At 42.6% G+C, this 19,629-nt stretch overlaps 1 protein-coding gene across 2 annotated transcripts in view; it reads right to left on the bottom strand.

Annotated features, from left to right (window-relative positions):
- The window catches only part of ttll3 (tubulin tyrosine ligase-like family, member 3), an 83,182-nt gene that overhangs the window by 52,281 nt on the left and 11,272 nt on the right, over positions 1 to 19,629 (bottom strand). The window contains exons 4-6 of one of the 2 annotated variants that reach the window (XM_068051946.1): positions 7,640 to 7,744; positions 6,045 to 6,154; positions 1,611 to 1,794 (exon numbers count right to left, since the gene is read on the bottom strand). In XM_068051946.1, coding sequence (XP_067908047.1) covers positions 1,611 to 1,794; positions 6,045 to 6,154; positions 7,640 to 7,712 — 367 coding nt within the window. In that variant the 5' untranslated portion in view covers positions 7,713 to 7,744. Of the gene's footprint in view, positions 1 to 1,610; positions 1,795 to 6,044; positions 6,155 to 7,639; positions 7,745 to 19,629 lie in introns of those variants that run through there. The other variant, XM_068051948.1, reaches the window with a different exon arrangement.

Below are 19,629 nucleotides of genomic sequence, written 5' to 3'. Positions count from 1 at the left end.
CAGTTGCCGACATGTTAGTGTTCAATCATGCACAACCACAAGTAAACCTGTATTAATCTTGCTCTTTTTTCAATGGGAACAATCCCTCTTCCAATTTCTCTCATTTGTCTATGGGTAAAATTCCGGATGCTAGCACCCAAATTTCTGTTACGACCAGGTGAGAAAGGTGTCTAGGGATCCCTTTCAGCCTTCACCTGGTCTTACTGTAAGAGGGTTTAATTTTAAACATATCGTGTTTTGAGCTCCCCCTTGGTGAATCCTTGTTCACTGCTTTCCAATTATAAGGCAAAGAAATGATCACAAACAGGCTTTCTTAGGTTTAAAGAAGAAAAGTGAAATTTATTAAAACTTAAACTTAAACTCTAATTCGTTTAATGCCTATGGATACATGCCTTGCCCCACACTAGCATGCATACGTGATATACACATACAAATAGAGACAGAAAACAGAAGACAAATAAAGTGGAGAGTTTTGAGGCAATATCTGAAGAGTTTCTTGTTACTGTCACTGTAGAGTCCTTTTGTAGGTAGTTCTTGCTTGTAGGTAATTCTTACTTTTCATTGGGGCCCAGTATTCTTCATAAACCTTGTTCACTGTAGGAGATTTTTCTCTCCTTGGGTTCCTGTGTCTTACATGGATTCCAAAGTGGTGAGAGTGAGATGACAGCAGACAGGAGAGAGATGTTCTCAATCCAGGAGCCAGGAGCTTTCTGTCTTCAAAACACTGTTTTCTCCAATTTAAAACTCTCAGCTCAAAACTCTGCAACAGCCAGTTAATCATGTGACTAAACTGGTCTGACCATGTCCATTCTGTGTATTGGGAGCAGGGACTGGTTCCTTGTTCCAACACTGTCTGCTAGTATGCAAACATGTCTTTCCAGCTAGGGGCCTGGCAATTCCTTGTAATTGGCCCTCTTTTCTTCCCAGCAACAATTTGAAGTTTAATATCCATGTGGCGAAATTAATGTGCCTCATTCTTGGAGTAAGAACAAGATTTGCTCTGATATTCCCCACAACACTCACTGCCAAAGCTCGCAAACAAATAATGGTGACTTTAATGAAGTACTGGAGGACACCCATGGAGCTGTCGCCCAGCAAAGAATTAACGCTTTCAAGAGAAAAAGAGAGAAACAAATTGGCAAGTAATGAAAAATATATATATTTAAAATCAGTTCACAGTAACACTTTGATATATGGACAGTCCTATGCTAACTGCATTAATTGTACAGGATAATGTAAGTAAGTCTATGCGGTCATTGCATTTTGTTTGCAAGATGGTGTATACAAGACCATGTGCTTACTGTATTGTGTGTACAAGATTATCTGTGAAACAACACATGATCATTCAGCTGTATGTAATAGTGATTGGGTGTGAAATACCCAAGTGGTCAGTGCATTTTTTGCACAATATAGTGCATTAAATGTTCCACTGTATGGGATGGTGTGTGGATCTCCTTATGGTTACTGTGTCTTATGTACAGTATGCTGTATGAAAATCCACAGTGAAACTTGCATAAAATTAGAGAAACTACACTGAAAGTTATATCTATGTGGAATGCTGTACCCTCCCTGGACAAATTCCTCCTGCTTTGTGAGAAAATCTTGCTTACCATCAAAATCACAACCATCAGAATCACCAACACCATCATCTATGTCATTTTCCCCATTGATTATCTTATCCTTTTTCTGAGGGCTCTTCGGGGGTTTAGGCATCTTCTTCTCCAACCACCCTCTGTTGCGCAGACTTTGTCGAATCACTGGATATGGACCGTAGATGGTAAATATCTTTTTTAGCTAAGCAATGAGAATGTTGTTCAATTACTTACTATTTAATGAAATTATATTTAACTTATTTACCTTGTGCAATGGAAAACAGCAATGTTAGCTCACAACATGCCTCATACAACAAGCATAGCTTGTCCTGACAGATGCCAATTTTCTCCTTTCACACTTTTGTAATACATTTTGTTCTATAGTTGTACTTTATGACAGCATTAATTTCTCTAAATAAATCGTCTTCAATTTCTCTGATAAATTTATCTCAATCACGAGGAAGGGTGTCAGTGCTGGACAGAGGAATCTATTTTCCATTTTTGTTTCCCAGTTTCAACATCAAGTTCTTCCAGATCAATTATAGCACAGAAAGAAGCAGCTGCAACCCCCCCAGACCCACACCTCCTGCTACCAACTGAACCAGTGTGAATATTTCCACTTGCCACACTAACATACTTTATGCCCTTTCTTTTTTTTATTCATTCATGGGATGTGGGTGTCACTGGCCAGGCCAGCATTTATTGCCCATCCCTAATTGCCCTTGAGAAGGTGGTGGTGAGCTGCCTTCTTGAACTGCTGCAGTCCATGTAGGGTAGGTACACCCACAGAGCTGTTAGGAAGGGAGTTCCAGGATTTTGACCCAGCGACAGTGAAGGAACGATGATATAGGTCCAAGTCAGGATGGTGTGTGACTTGGAGGGGTACTTGTAGGTGATGATGTTCCCATGCATTTGCTGTCCTTGTCCTTCTAGTTGGTAGAGGTCTGAATATGGTTGCTATGTTAGTGTCAATTAGTGCCAAATGTAGGGGCAGCTTTTTGCCCTCTATGAATTAGGGGTAAAACTTCCACTGCACTGTTCCTTGGCAGGCACTGAAAGTGCAAATCGAAAATGTGTGACATGGACTACCAGCCCATGATTTTATATACAAGACATATCCGGAGTTAATGGATGGAAAATTGTGGTTGGTGCACACCAAGGAGTGGGAATTGTGGATTTTTTACCCACTAAGTTGAAACCGGCACACACATTTGATATTAAAATCCTTTACAGTAAAAACAAATAAACTTTTCATCCCATCAGTCTGGGCTTCTCTGATCTGTTACCTCAGACCTGAATTTACATTTTTAAGTACAGAGGAAACATTGAGGTTCAATTAGAAAGTTACTTATTTCCAGAAAAACAAAACTATGGATCAAGACCATTTTATCCAATGGGCCAAATCCACTTTAAACAGTCATGGATGCTCTTTAATTGTTGCAGTTTCTGAAGGGAAAAATTACCACTGGTAAAATTTTAGAACATGGTCAGGAAGAACATCATGCAAAGAATGACATTTGGAATGATCTTCCAGGTAGGATCAGACAAGCAAAAACCTTAAATTTGTTGAAGATCTAATGTTGAGAGGACTGTACTCCCCCTACCCCCACTGCTCCCCTGGATAGATCAGCTAAGATGGGCTGAATGCCTTTTCTCTTTTCTATTTAAGTTGTGATGTTGTGACACCCAAAGACAATCAAGGAAAATTCTAGAACATTAATGAATATTTAAATCTACATAATTTAACTCTGGCTGCATTTCACAGATGGTATTCCCACAATCTCAAAAGTAGTGGAATCATAATGCTCTCTACAGGATTTAATTATCTATGTCCATAGTCATAGTCATAACCTGCAAACTTAAACAGATATTTAAAAAAAAATCCTTTTTAAACAAGTTAACTTGAACAACATTAATGACACAGATCTAATTCTGAACAAATTTGCAATCTTAAAATGTTATGATATGTAAATATGACACAAGTTACCCCAATAATGTTTATGATGATACAGGAGCAGAACAGTATTTGGAGACTGCTTTTATGCTGCAGCTACTGACTACTGACTACTGACTACTGGCAAATGACTACTGGCAACACCTATGCAGTCATATTCAGCTGGCCTCTGACACCGGAAACATCAGAGGAATGTATGATGGCATTAAGAGAGCTTTTGGGCCAACCGTCAAGAAGATCGCCCCCCTCAAATCTAAATCAGGGTCAAAATCACTGACCAATGCAAGCAAATGGATTGCTGGGTGGAGCACTACCTAGAACTGTACTCCAGGGAAAATGTTGTCACTGAGACCGTCTTCAATGGAGCCCAGTCTCTGCCAGTACAGCCAACAAAATCGGAACTCAGTGATGCCATTGATTCTCCAGCCAGCAGAAAAGCCCCTGGGAAGGACGGCATTACCCCTGAAATCATCAAGAGTGCCAAGCCTGCTATACTTTCAGCACTGTACGAACTGCTTTGCCTGTGCTGGGACGAGGGAGCAGTACCACAGGACATGCGCGATGTCAACATCATCACCCTCTATAAGAAGAAGGGTGACTGCGGTGACTGCAACAACTACCGTGGAATCTCCCTGCTCAGCATAGTGGGGAAAGTCTTCGCTCGAGTCGCTTTAAACAGGCTCCAGAAGCTGGCTGAGCGTATCTACCCTGAGGCACAGTGTGGCTTTCGAGCAGAGAGATCGACCATTGACATGCTGTTCTCCCTTCGACAGCTACAGGAGAAATGCCGTGAACAACAGATGCCCCTCTACATTGCTTTCATTGATCTCACCAAAGCTTTTGACCTCGTCAGCAGACTTAGTCTCTTCAGACTACTAGAAAAGATTGGATGCCCACCAAAGCTACTAAGTATCATCAGCTCATTCCATGACAATATGAAAGGCACAATTCAGCATAGCGGCGCCTCATCAGACCCCTTTCCTATCCTGGGTGGCGTGAAACAGGGCTGTGTTCTCACACCTACACTGTTTGGGATCTTCTTCTCCCTGCTGCTCTCTCATGCGTTCAAGTCTTCAGAAGAAAGAATTTTCCTCCACACAAGATCAGGTGGCAGGTTGTTCAACCTTGCCCGTCTAAGAGCGAAGAACAAAGTACGGAAAGTCCTCATCAGGGAACTCCTCTTTGCTGACGATGCTGCATTAACATCTCACACTGAAGAGTGTCTGCACAGACTCATCGACAGGTTTGCGGCTGCCTGCACCGAATTTGGCCTAACCAACAGCCTCAAGGAAACGAGCATCATGGGACAGGATGTCAGAAATGCCCCATTCATAAATATCAGCGACCACACTCTGGAAGTGGTTCAAGAGTGGCTCAACTATCACCAGTAACCTGTCTCTCGATGCAGAAATGAACAAGTGCATGGGAAAGGCTTCCACTGCTATGTCCAGACTTGCCAAGAGAGTGTGGGAAAATGGTGCACTGACACGGAACACAAAAGTCCCAGTGTATCAAGCCTGTGTCCTCAGTACCTTGCTCTACAGCAGCGAGGCCTGGACAATGTATGTCAGCCAAGAGCGACGTCTCAGTTCATTCCATCTTCGCTGCCTCCGGAGAATCCTTGGCATCAGGTGGCAGGACCGCATCTCCAACACAGAGGTCCTCGAGGCGGCCAACATCCCCAGCATATACACCCTACTAAGCCAGCGGCGCCTGAGATGGCTTGGCCATGTGAGCCGCATGGAAGATGGCAGGATCTCCAAGGACACATCGTACAGCGTGCTCGTCACTGGTATCAGACACACCAGCTGTCCTTGTCTCCGCTTTAAAGACGTCTGCAAACGCGACATGAAGTCCTGTGACATTGATCACAAGTCGTGGGAGTCAGTTGCCAGCGATCGCCAGAGCTGGCGGGCAACCATAAAGGCGGGGCTAAAGTGTGGCGAGTCGAAGAGACTTAGCAGTTGGCAGGAAAAGAGACAGAAGCGCAAGGAGAGAGCCAACTGCGTCAACCAATTTTATCTGCAGCACCTGTGGAAGAGTCTGCCACTCTAGAATTGGCCTTTATAGCCACTCCAGGCGCTGCTTCACAAACCACTGACCACCTCCAGGCGCTTACCCATTGCCTCTCGAGACAAGGAGGCCAAAGATAAGCAGAACTATCCATGCTGTTTAATTAACCATTTAAATGAACTAAAGGTATGTTTAAAAAGTGTCAAAGAGGTGCAATGGACCCAAAGCCTGCTTTTAAGTCTGGTTACACTTCATACAGTGTCAAGCCCAAGTGATGTGTGACAGCCCTTCCAAGAAGTCTAACACCATTTCTGTCCAGAGTCAGGTCAGATCATAATTCTGGATTTACCCTACAATTTTAGAATTGCAGCAAAATGGAATGTTGAAGTTCTAGTATAAATGTTCCCTTGAAGAAATGCAAACTTTCCCTTTTGACCTCTCAACAAAATAGCAGTTTTAAAACTTTGCCAAACATTTTTTTTTACCTTCATAGCTTTCTCCACGAGGCGTTTGCAGTTTTTCATCCTATCAAGATTTACCTCTGACACCGTCACATGTGGTCTGTGGAATTTGACTTCTCGGGTTACCAGAGACTCTATGGAGTTAGAAAAAAAGAAATTCTTAAGTCTCACATCAACTTACATTGGGTTTAAATGCACTGGCAAATTGTAGAATCAAAATCAGTTATATAATCATCTCTCTGTTAAGGAATGACTAATTACAAATAATTTCACATGACCTGTAAAATGTCAGTAAATTTGTGACAACTCAGAGCTATATTGCCCTAAGTTTCAAAGAGTGATATAATAATACAACCCTAAGGTATATTACAAAGATTGCCTAAATTCTGATTGAATTGTGAAGGCTATTTGCCATTTAAGAAACACAGTAACTACGCAAGATTATGAAAGACCACCTGTCCTTGGATTTAAAAGATCTTACAAATCGATTTCAAAGCAAGATATTTCTAGCCCAGACATAAACCATCACCTGCAATTTACATGCAGAGACAATACACTAGTGCTTATAGGTAAGGATGGGGCAGGCAGATATTCTGCACAGATAAGGTTGCCAGATAACAGTAATAGATCTCTCAATTGAAGAATATGGATCTAATAGGCAAAACTGATTAAATGTGAACGGCAAAGGTACAGTGTGCATGTAACAGATGTACAATGTGAGAATGATGCAGATGACCAGTATGAGAATAATACAACAGTGTATTGTATAAGAATACAGTTTGGAAATTATAGTAATAATATAAAAGCAAAATACTGCAGATGCTAGAAATCTGAAATAAAAACAAGAAATGCTGGAAATACTCAGCAGACCTGGCAGCATCTGTGGAGAGAGAAGCAGAGTTAACGTTTCAGGTCAGTGATCCTTCATCAGAACTGACAAATATTAGAAATGTAAAAGGTTTTAAGCAAGTAAAGCCGGGGTGGGGCAAGAGATAACAAAAGAGGTGTTAACTGACAAATATTAGAAATAGTGGTATATAGTGTGAGAATTACAATTACAATGAGAAAATGTGTATTGTGAAGATGACACAGGTATACAGTGTGAGAATGATCGTGAAAGGGTTCAAGTAACAGAAGAATACAGGAAGGTGTGCCATGCACAGTCAACCCAAATATGTATTATGAGAGTTATAGGTACAGTCTCAGTCACAGGCATAAAAAGTAAGAGTAAGTGTGAGTATGTCTTAACAACACAGCATCAATGTGAGCTACAGTTATAGTGTAAGCAATGTAAGTGCATCTTGTGAAAATTGCTTGTACAGTGTAGGAGTTACATATGCAAGTGCAAGTAGCCTGAGAGCACAACATGACTGGCAAAGATTCATTGTAAGTTATAAGTACAGTGTTAATGGCAGGTGTTCAATGTGAATAACAGGCATAGTGTGAAAGCTACAATAAAATTGAAGATACAAATGTGAATGTCATAAACCTTTTGTGAATTTCAGGTACATTGTGAATCACAGATGTACAAACTAAGAATCAGATGCACAGTATGAGCTACAGATGCATAGAGCAGATGATATGGCTACAGCAATACTGAAGCTCTATCTTTTTCTCACCACAAGACTTGTTTGTCCCTTTGGCTTCAGTATACTGGGATTTGCAATTCTGTTTCAATCTGATTCCCTCCATACTTTGAACTGATTCATCCTGTTTCTCAGAAACTGGGTCAACAGAAGAGAAAATCTAATTAAAACATGGGTACACTCTGGATTCTCAGTTTTGTGAAATCTAACTCAGGCAGAGGGAAGTAAATCACCATTCCCCTGACTCTTCGATTGGTGTCACTTCTTGTGGTTCCTCTAAAATTATTCTAGGTAGCAGACTTTTATCCATTCAATTTGAGAGCTACATATTACTCTGGCTCACTTATCTGAAAGGAGTGCTTTAACTTATCCAAAACCCTGTTTCCTATCAGACATGGTGTGCATGCTGATGCAATGAGTGCATGATGAACCATGTTGCTTTTCATGTATTCTGGTTCGGCAGAGGGGGTGAGGTGGATGCTCTCTGTCTTTGCTCTGACTATGTACCAAATGCTGAGCAGTAGCTAGGATTGAACTGCATCCTTTGGATCTGTCATTGTTCTATAATTACATTCAGGGAATAATAGATTACATCTAGTTGGTCTCTTAAATTTTCTCTGTCGTCATAATTGTAGGTAGTATGAAATGGGTCCAGATGGAGGCTATATCTTGTAGCGTATGATGCAAGAAATCACAATGAATACAATACATTATAAGCAAACATTTTCCCTGGTTCAAAACCTGCAACAATGAGCACACAGTCCCATTCTGGATCAGCTAGCTGTAGAAATCTTGTGTTAACCAAATCATCACCTGAAATAACATTTCTTGACAAAATAATGATATGCTTATGATTTTTCTATTTTTTAATGATTTTAATTTGAATCTGCACAGCATTGCCACTACTGCCCTTTACAAAAGCTTTGTAGAGACATTTGATGGGCTGATGGTGGAATCAGCAACAAAATGGGTCACTTTTTCTTTTCTCCAAAGAAAAAAAAGTGATATTTGAATAAATTTGAAGAGTAGCAACACCTGCATTGCAATAGTTCCACAATGCTTTGCATCTTACCATTCTCCTTGGGACAGCAGCCACCAGCCATCTTGTAGATATTTTTGCTCTGTTATAAGCGTAACATAACTGTTAGTCACAGTTATGAGCTGCCCTCAATGATTAGCAGTTAGATAGTATAAGAAATTATGTGCTGTGGGATATCACTGTAGCAGTAATAGTTCTGCCCTAAAATGAAAGGCAGCTAAAGGTTTCTTGAGTGTAATTGATTTTCTTAATAAATTTGACTAAATATTTTAAAGTTTCTGCTGCACTTATATAAACAATTGGGTGGTCAGCCAAACACTAATTCAATCAATTGAATGATCATATATGCAAGTCTATTTAACATTTATGCATATACCCCTCCCCACTAACATAATTATTCCAAAAGTGCTGAACTCCAGTTCCAGACTGTCGTAAATTTTGCCTTGGTTCTACCTAAGGTTTTCATTTGTCTTCAATAGGAAACCTCGTTTGTCCATCTCCTTCCCATAAACATACTTGTTGAGGAAAAGTCCAAGGAGCCACTTTACTCTTCCCTTTAGTTAGGTCCAATGGGAGAATCTGGCTTGTTTGGCTTGAACCTCCTAATTTGGCTGTGCTCCTTGAAACTCTGTACCCAAGATAATTGAAGTCTCTTGATAGTTTAGACAGTAAACTATCTGGATTATCTGGATGGGCTGAAAAGACAACTGCAAGTATTAACTTGGATCCGTTGGTATTGCTCTCATTTCTGAGTCAGAAGGTCTGGAATTCAAGCTCCAGTCTAGAATCTGTGCAGATTACCTAGAGTAATGCATCTGTGTAATACTGAGCGAGTGTTGCATTTTCTGAGGTATTGTCTTTTGGGTTAGAGGTTAATCCAGGCTTTATTCCAGTGGGTTAAGCATGCGTAAAGATCCCATGACATAATTTGAAGAATAGAGAGTTCTCTTTCTTCTTCAAGAGAGTGTTGGTAGCCAAAGGACTTATTCAGTTGGTGTGACTTCCTTCCAGTTAGTGCAGATGACCTACTCAGAGACTGGGCTGCTGGACCAAGTCGGAGGGATCTTTCTTATAGATTGAGATTATTAGCTAAATGAATAATTGTGTGATGAGAGATGGAAAACTATTGCTTCTTTTAAATTCATATTGTTAATTGTTACAGATCTTGACTTATTTAGTGCAACAATAGCAATAGTCCCTTCTTGTTAGTGCCTAACAAGACTCATTGTGTGAGAGGAAGAGATTGTTACAACTTGTCAAACAGAATAGGAACGCATCCTAGTTCAGTTTCAGGTGGTTGAGATGGGGGAGGTAACTAAGTAGCTTCTAATATCCATGTCTGGCAGGAGATTAAGTTCCAGTTTTAGTGACATCCTGCAGAGTTTATGGTAAATAAATTGAACAATACTAAAATATCCACACAAGATCAGGGGGCAGGTTGTTCAACCTTACCCGTCTAAGAGCGAAGTCCAAAGTACGGAAAGTCCTCATCAGGGAACTCCTCCTTGATAACGATGCTGCTTTAACATCTCACACTGAAGAGTGCCTGCAGAGTCTCATCGACAGGTTTGCGGCTGCCTGCAATGAATTTGGCCTAACCATCAGCCTCAAGAAAATGAACATCATGGGGCAGGACGTCAGAAAAGCCCCATTAATAAATATCAGCGACCACACTCTGGAAGTGGTTCAAGAGTGGCTCAACTATCACCAGTAACCTGTCTCTCGATGCAGAAATCAACAAGCGCATGGGAAAGGCTTCCACTGCTATGTCCAGACTGGCCAAGAGAGTGTGGGAAAATGGCGCACTGACACGGAACACAAAAGTCCGAGTGTATCAAGCCTGTGTCCTCAGTACGTTGCTCCCAGGCAGCGAGGCCTGGACAACATATGTCAGCCAAGAGCGATGTCTCAATTCATTCCATCTTCGCTGCCTCCGGAGAATACTTGGCATCAGGTGGCAGGACCGTATCTCCAACACAGAAGTCCTCGAGGCAGCCAACATCCCCAGCTTATACACACTACTGAGTCAGCGGCGCTTGAGATGGCTTGGCCATGTGAGCCGCATGGAAGATGGCAGGATCCCCAAAGACACATTGTACAGCGAGCTCGCCACTGGTATCAGACCCACCGGCCGTCCATGTCTCCGCTTTAAAGACGTCTGCAAACGCGACATGAAATCCTGTGACATTGATCACAAGTCGTGGGAGTCAGTTGCCAGCGTTCGCCAGAGCTGGCGGGCAGCCATAAAGACAGGGCTAAAATGTGGCGAGTCGAAGAGACTTAGTAGTTGGCAGGAAAAAAGACAGAGGCGCAAGGGGAGAGCCAACTGTGCAACAGCCCCGACAAACAAATTTCTCTGCAGCACCTGTGGAAGAGCCTGTCACTCTAGAATTGGCCTTTATAGCCACTCCAGGCGCTGCTTCACAAACCACTGACCACCTCCAGGCGTGTATCCATTGTCTCTCGAGATAAGGAGGCCCAAAAGAAAAAGAAACTAAAATATTTCACAGGTGTGGTAAAATGCTGTGAAAACAAACAAAAACACAGTTCACAGTGAAACTGAAAAATTTGCACGGATGGAAATGGACACACTTACCAACAATCTGAACTGCAGCATTTTAAAAAAATTTTAATTAATTACACCTCATCACAGTTAGTAAGCCATTTCCAAACTTTTCAAAGGATTCACTGTCAATACTCCATATGGTGCTGCAGTGTTCAATCAATTTGCTCCTCATCATTACATACCATACAGCACTTTGATAAATGGTGGAAACTTGCACATGCACCTCCTCGTACTCCATCCTCAGTTTTGGCTTTACATTCATCATTTCCCCATACTCATTCCATCTTACTTCTTCCCCACCTCTCAACACATAAACCCCACAAATCTACATTTATCATTTCAAAACACTAACTCTCCCTCCTTCTTGCTGTAGGACAAGACCACATATAATATTTGTCCATTTTCATTTTCTTCTAGGTTCTTCTCTGTAGGAGGCGGCTTATGCACAAGAAGACACCTCAGGGGAATATAATCCTCTTGCGGATGCACCATCATGTGCTCCATCCATTCCAGGCACCAGCTCAGACCTGGCACTCCAAATTCCTGATGCGCCTTACTGTCAGCCATAGCTTTGCACTGGAGCAGTAATTTGTAAAATCTTCCCCAGTATTATTTTGCTATGATGACCAGAATGGGAACACAGTTCTCTCACACATAATAAAACTCCACCACATTCTCTATACCTGTATTTTACTGTTCTAGATATATAACACAATGCTCTATTTTTTCTTTTCAATTACTAATAAAACTATTTTCATGCAAGTCCCTCTTCCTTCTATAATGAAATCAAAACATATTGCAGCATCTTCTACTGTAACTGCCACTGGAAATTAATCTTCAACCCCTCTACCAACAGGATACTGTGGCTGCAGTACGTTCAATCTGCAGGATAGATTGCAGCAATTCACAAAGTTTACTTCAATGGCTCTTGTGATTGATATCATTGAAAAGGACAAGACAGGTAATGTTATGGGAATGCCATCAGATCTGAATGTCCCTCCCCATCCCACACCATCCTTACTTAGGCCTATCTTACTATTCTATCATTGTCGCTGGATTAATATCTTGGAATTCTCTAGCTATCAACATTGTGGGAGCATCATCACCACAGAGACTCCAGTGGTTCAAGGAGAAGTCTCATCACCACAATCTCAGGACAACTAGGGTCATTCAATAAATGCAGTCTTCCCACATTGCCCACATCTGAGAACAAATTAAAAAGAAACATTGGGCTGAAATTTATGTTGCCGCCACCGTGATCGGCGATGGCCAGCTTCCAGCTTCGCGGAGTCGCCGCAATATTAAAACGGCTGCTCATCTAAATGGCCAGGGCAGACCGTCTCCCCCCCCGCACTGATGACGTGGAGGGGGCATGTGGTGCGTCCCCAGCAACAGCATCAGACACCACTGCCATTTTTAAAAGGCTTCAGGACCTTTCATTTAATTTGAATTTTTAAAGAAATAGTGAGTTATGCTTTATTCAAAAAAATTTAATGTTTCTAGCCCCTCTCCCACCCCCCAATAACCAAACAATTCATTCTTTTCCCTCTCCCCCACAAAATACTTACCTTGCACATCTGACCTTCACCCGCCACCAACCCCCCCCCCCCCCACCACAAAGTTCACTAATTGTTATCTTTAACCATTCCCACCATCTCCTACACCAATCACATTAGTTTGACCCCGTTTCTCCCCCTCCCATGCTGAAATACTTACCTGCCCTCCCCTTCCCACCAGTGTTATGCATCAGATCTCTGGGCGGATGGAATCGAGAGGCCACGTTCTGTTCTTTGTTTATCCCAATGGAGGTTTACCAAGCAATAGTGAGAACTATTTTCACATGTGACAGCCCCTCAGCTAATAAAATTTCAGACTATGGGTTTGAGTAAAATGGAATGTGCTACCTTTCTTTTCTATAATTTGTTGACACCTATCATATATTCTGAAAGCAGCCTTTGTGCTAATCTCATGGTTTGCATGAACCTACATTTAAAACTCTTGGTTACACATTTGCTATTTGAACAAGGATTCCAGCCCAATCTATTTCATAAACTGTGACCACAAGCTGTGTGTGTTTACAGGAGAATCGCACCTTCAGAGCCCTTTACAGTAAAAAGAGAATTGTGATTAGCATTCAACAGCTTTGGTCTGTCTGTTTCTGTTAAACAGTAAGTGTTTTTGATATGAGGTGGTGCAGTAGGCTTGAAGTGGTAACCCTCCCTGACTGCAAGGGAGCTCGATTGTAAGTATGGCTCATGATTTGTAGAGGTTTTGGGTTATGGGTTTTGAGTTATTTTGACAACACCGATGATGATGGTAACTACAACTCAAGTGAAAAATGACAGAAACATGCCTGTTGATGCCACCACTCTCCTATTTTTCTCTAAGACTTCACTGTTAACTAGGCATCATACTGACTAATTGATCAGGGAGCAGCAAGGTAATGTAATCTACAACAGCATTGATAGTACCTTTAAAGTAGTAAAACATCCCAAGGCACTTCATAGTTATCAAACAAATTTGACACCAAGTCACTCAAGGAAATATTAGGGCAGGTTTTAAGGAGCGTTGTGAAGGAGAAAGAGGTGGAGAAGCTTAGGAACAGAATTCCAAAGCTTCAAGCCTAGGGCACAGCTGCCAATGATGGAGTGATGAAAATCAGGGATGTGTAAGAGGCCAGTACTGGACAAGCACAGAGCTGAGTGTGGAGTGAAATCACTACAAATCATGGAACATCCTTAGAAACACAAAATAAACTGAGTGACCTCCAATCCCTGTAGGATCTGCAAGGTCAATAAGGTAGGTACATGTTTTGAGTTTCAAGAAAATTAGACTTCCCTCCTGTAGTGTTTTGAGAATTGCATTGTGCATTTTGTCCACTTGAAGCTACCAGACACACAAATACCAGCAGATGGAGTTGGGAAAAGAAAGCACAATAAAGGAATCCATGTTTCTTACAGCATGCAGCTGTTCAGTGTCTCCTACTAATTCAGGCTGAATCTTAGTCCCAAGAACATTGCAATTTTACGAGTGAAAAAATAGGAAACGGATGGTGGAAAAAATGGTTTTCAGGTATGAAACTTTTGGAAGGTATTTGTTTACTTTCTGCAGACAGCATTTTAAGTTGGAGACCTAGAGAGCACATGGAGGTTGTGTGTGTTAGACACACACAAGAAGCTTACACAGTGTATACACACACACTGATCTTTCCAAAATAACCGTCCAATCAAAAAAAAATCTCAGATCATTACAGAGAAGTTTTTCTCTGAAAGGAACACAATCCTGGATTCTTGATCACACACTATCACTGCAATGCTGATCAATATGGCATTGTCTATGCCCAATCTACCACCTTTTGATGTGCATTTGATGTGTTGAAAAGGAATAAAACCAGACGGAACACCTGGCATCGACTTAGGCACCGGAAACGACAACAGCAAACCCAGCCCTGTCGGCCCTGCAAAGTCCTCCTTACTAACATCTGGGAGCTTGTGGCAAAATTGGGAGAGTTATCCCACAGACTAGTCAAGCAACAGCCTGACATAGTCATTACTCACAAAAACATAGCTTACATCCAATGTCCCAAACACCACCGTCACCATTTCTGGGGAAGTCTTGTCCCACTGGCAGCACAGACTCACCAGAGGTGGCAGCACAATGGTATATAGTCGAGAAAGAGTTTCCCTGGGAGTCCTCTACATGAACTCCGTACCTCATGAAATCTCATGGCATCAGGTCAAACATGGGCAAGGAAACCTCCTGCTGATTACCGCCTACCACCCTCCCTAAGCTGATGAATCAGTACTCCTCCATGTTGAACACCACTCGGAAGAAGCACTGAGGATGGCAAGAGCACAGAATATAATCTGGGTGGGGGACTTCAATGTTCACCAAGAGTGGCTCAGTACCACCACTACTGACCGAGCTGGCTGAGTCCTGAAGGACATATCGGCCAGACTGGGCCTGCGACAGGTGGTGAGGGAACTAACAAGAGGGTAAGACCTATTAGACCTTCTCCTCTCCAGTCTACCTATTGCAGATGCATCTGTCCATGACACAATTGGTAGGAGTGACCACCGCACAATTCTTGTGAAAACGAAGTCCCGTCTTCACAGTGATGATAACTTCCATAGTGTTGTGTGGCACTACCACCGTGCTAAATGGATACATTCAGAACAGATTTGACAGCTCAAAATTGGGCATCCATGAGGTGCTGTGGACCAGCAGCATCAGCAGAATTGTATTTAAACACAATCTGTAACCTCATCATCCGGCATATCCCTCACTCTACCATTACCATCAAGCCAGAGGATCAACCCTGGTTCAATGAGGAGAGCAGGAGAGCATGCCAGGAGCAGCACCAGGCATACCTAAAAATGAGGTGTCAACCTGGTTAAGCTACAACACAGGACTACTTGCATGCCAAATAGTGGAGGCAGCATGCAATAGACTGAGCTCAGCAACCCCACAATCAACGGATCAGATCAAAGCTCTGCAGTCCTGCCACATCCAGTCATGAATGGTGGGGAACAATTAAACAACTAACAGGAGGAGGAAGCTCCACAAACATCCTCATTCTCAATGATGGGGGAGCCCATCATAACTGAAAAATTGCCCAGTTATGTCCTGTCCACAAAAAGCAGGACAAACCTAATACAGCCAATTCACGCCCTATCAGTCTACTCTTGACCATCAGCAAAGTGATGGAAGGTGTCGTCGACTGTGCTATCAAGCGCCACTTAAATAGCAATAACCTACTCATCGATGATCAGTTTCAGTTTTGCCAGGCCAACTCGGCCCCTGACCTCATTACAGCCTTGGTCCAATCATGGACAAAAGAGCTGAGGTGAGAGTGATTGCCCTTGGTATCAAGGCAGCATTTGACCAAGTGTGGCATCAAACAGCCCTAGCCAAATTGAAATCAATGGGAATCAGGGGAAAAACACTCCATTAGCACAAAGGAAGATGGTTGTGGTTGTTGGAGGCCAATCATCTCAGCCCAGGACATTGCTGCAGGAGTTCCTCACGAGACTGTCCTAGCCCCAACCATCTTCAGTTGCTTCATCAATGACCTTCTCTCCATCACAAGGTCAGAAGTGGGAATGTTCACTGATGATTGTATGATGTTCAGTACCATTCACAACTCCTGAGATACTGTGTCCATATGCAGCAAGACCTGGACAACATTCTGGCTTCGGCTGGTAAGTGGCAAATAACATTCATGCCACACAAGTGCCAGGCAGTGACAATCTCCAACTAGAGAGAATCTAACCATCTCCCCTTCATGTTTGTTGGCATTACCATTGCTGAATTCCCCACTAAATCCTGGGAGTTACCATTGACCAGAAACTGAACCGGAGCAGCCACATAAATACACTGGCTACAAGAGCAGGTCAGAGGCTGGGAATTCTGCAGCAAGTAACCCACTTCCTGACTTCCCAAAGCCTGTCCATCATCTACAAGGCACAAGTCAGGAGTGTGATGGAATACTCTCCACCTGCCTGGATGAGTGCAGCTCCAAAAACACTCAGGAAGCTCAATATCATTCAGCAGCTCGCTTGATCAACACCCCAGCCAAAATCTTAAACATTCACTCCCTCCACCACCGACACAATGGCAGCAGTGTGTACTATCTACAAATTGGACTGCAGCAACTCACCACGCCTCCTTCAACAGCACCTTCCAATCCTGCGACCTCTTCTACCTAGAAAGATGAGGGCAGCAGCCGCATGGGAACACCACCATCTGCAAGTTCCCCTCCCAGCCACACACCATCCTGACTTGGAAATACATCACTGCTCCTTCACTGTAGCTGGATCAAAACCCTGAAACTCACACCCTAATAGCACTGTGGGTGTACCCACACCAGATGGACTGCAGTGGTTCAAGAAAGCAGCTAACCATTAGTTTCTCAAGGGCAATTAGGGATGGACAATGAATGCTGGCCTTGCCAGTGATGCCCACAACCCATGAAACGAATAAAAAGAAATTCAGAGCCATCATCTGTATTCCCATGTAGGCAAAAGTGGCTACGAGGGTTCGAAGGCGCGATGGCAGGTTCCGCAATCACTGATGATGAAAGAAAAAAAGGCCTTACTTCTCCATTATGGAAGTGGAAAAGTGGAGGATATCTTTGACACACTTACGCCTGAGCAAAATGACTATGACTCAGTAAAATTGTGCTGACAACCTACTTTACACCCAAGAAAAATACCATATACAAAACAAAGCAAGAAGCAAACGAGACAATTGACCAATATTGTATGTGATTGAGGCAACTAACAACTAAATGTGACTTTGGTGATGTTGAACAAGTAAAACAGGAAATCAAAACACAAATAACCTAAGATTGTCTCTCCAATCAACTATGCCAAAAAGCACTTGAGAAAGACAGAAAGCTGTCAGAGCTGTTGGAGTTAGCAAGATCACTATTGCTCTCAGAGTCCAAAGCTACTGAACTTGAGGCTGCCAACAGTAACTATCACACTCCAATTTCAACTCCTGTGAACACTGTTCATCACTCACATGCCAGAAAACCACCAGCAAAGCAATAACAGCAGTCTCACAAACAAAATTGCGACTTGTCCAAAGACTGTTTCCACTGTGGTGGTGCTTACCAACACTGGGCTGAGTGTCCTGCTACTGGCAAACAGTGCAAAGCTTGTGGAAAACTGAACCACTTTGCTCATGTTGTCACTCACCAGCAAAACCAACTACTGAGACCAATTGCAACAGAAAGGTGCCACATATATGTACCACAGCAAAAGTGCGAAAGAATGTAGCCAATGTAGAGGTGGATGATCCTTGTGACGAAAACCACAGCTGCCAAAATGACGCATATTAATTTCATCATATGGAACATTATATTTGAACAGTTAGTGAACTTGAAATAACTTGCTTAAAAAGACCACAACAGTGGCCGAAAACATGGCTGCACATTTGCATTCTAAAAGACAGTTGGCTGAAGAAGACAATGGGAGTGTCTCCCTGATTCAATTAGCCAGATGGATTTTGTCAATGAGCCAGCATTACTCCCCGCACACCACACCGCCCCCGCCCACCCACCCCTCCAGCCGCCCCACTGAGAGGGTCTAGTAAGCTGGAGGGAATCCACAAACGTCGCAGGAGAGACTGTTCCAAATAAGGAGCTAGTCACATGCCTAACCTACTGGCCAACCTCGGGGTTGTTTGAATTGTGCCACACAGAAAGGGACAGTCTGCAATTTGAAGACAAAAGAGAAGGAAGGTCTCTCCCTGCCTTTCTCTCTCTCAAGCAAGGTTTCATGGACCCATGGAAGTAACTTAAGCCTCAAGACAGAAGACCAGTAAAACAAGTTTGAAAGTGTGCACTGGGCCCCACTGCAAAACTTAACTTCAATCAAAGACTTTATATCCAATCGAAAACCGGTAACTGAACTCCAGCTATTACTTCAAATCTTTCCCCTTCTTTCTCCTCCTCTGCCCCTATTTGCATGTGTTTATTGCGTATGCATGCTAGCGTGGTCGCGTCGCGTATTTTTAGGAGTTTTAACTGAATTAGAGTTTTAAGGTTAATAAACTTACACCTTTCTTGTTTAAATCTGAGAAAACCTGTCTGGTTGATTTCTTTGCAATTACAATTAGAGAGCAGTGAGCTAGGACTCACTGAGAGGGAAGCTAAAACACGGTGTTTTTAAAAATTAAACCATGTTACGGCCAAACCTGGAAAAGGCTGAGAGGGGAGCCCGAGACCCCTGCTTCACCTGGTCATAACACCCTGAATATACTTTTGTGCTCTCTCTCAAATACAGCAAACAGCCACGTGTGACAGTGACCATTGGCTGCTCGGACGTCAATGCTCTCATAGATACAGGAGCATCTGTTAATGTCATGGGAGACAAAACGTTTAACAAACTTCAGTATTGCCCCAACGTCCACAAACCAGAAATTTTCCCTTACAACAGTGAAAAACTGCTGAAAGTTCTCGGGACTTTTGAAACACCAATCTCATTCAAAGACACTAGAATGATTGCTGTATTCTATGTCATATCTTAAGACTGTGTCACGCTTATCAGTTTCAACACAGCAACAGATCTGTATAACAATAACATTCTCGAACTCTATGCATACTGCTTCACTGGTATTGGCAAACTGAAAGGTGTTACATGCAAGCTGCATGTAGATCCTAACGTGCCCCCAGTCGTGCATCAACAGCAACAAATACCATTTCATGTCAGAGAGCAGAAGCAACTTTGGTGCCTACTTGACCTTGACATTATTGGGAAAGTTGTGGATGAACCTACCCTTTGGGTCTCACCCATACAAGTCATCAAGAAACCCAAGAACAAGAGCGAGATTAGAATCTCCATTAATATGCGGTCACCAAACCAAGCCATACAACAAGAAAGACACTTGACACCGACAATGATATAATAGAGA

Source organism: Heterodontus francisci, chromosome 19, assembly GCF_036365525.1.
Source record: "Heterodontus francisci isolate sHetFra1 chromosome 19, sHetFra1.hap1, whole genome shotgun sequence".
NCBI classification, from domain to species: domain Eukaryota; kingdom Metazoa; phylum Chordata; class Chondrichthyes; order Heterodontiformes; family Heterodontidae; genus Heterodontus; species Heterodontus francisci.
Note: the sequence above shows the minus strand (reverse complement) of the source record. Positions and strands in the feature narration are given on the sequence as shown.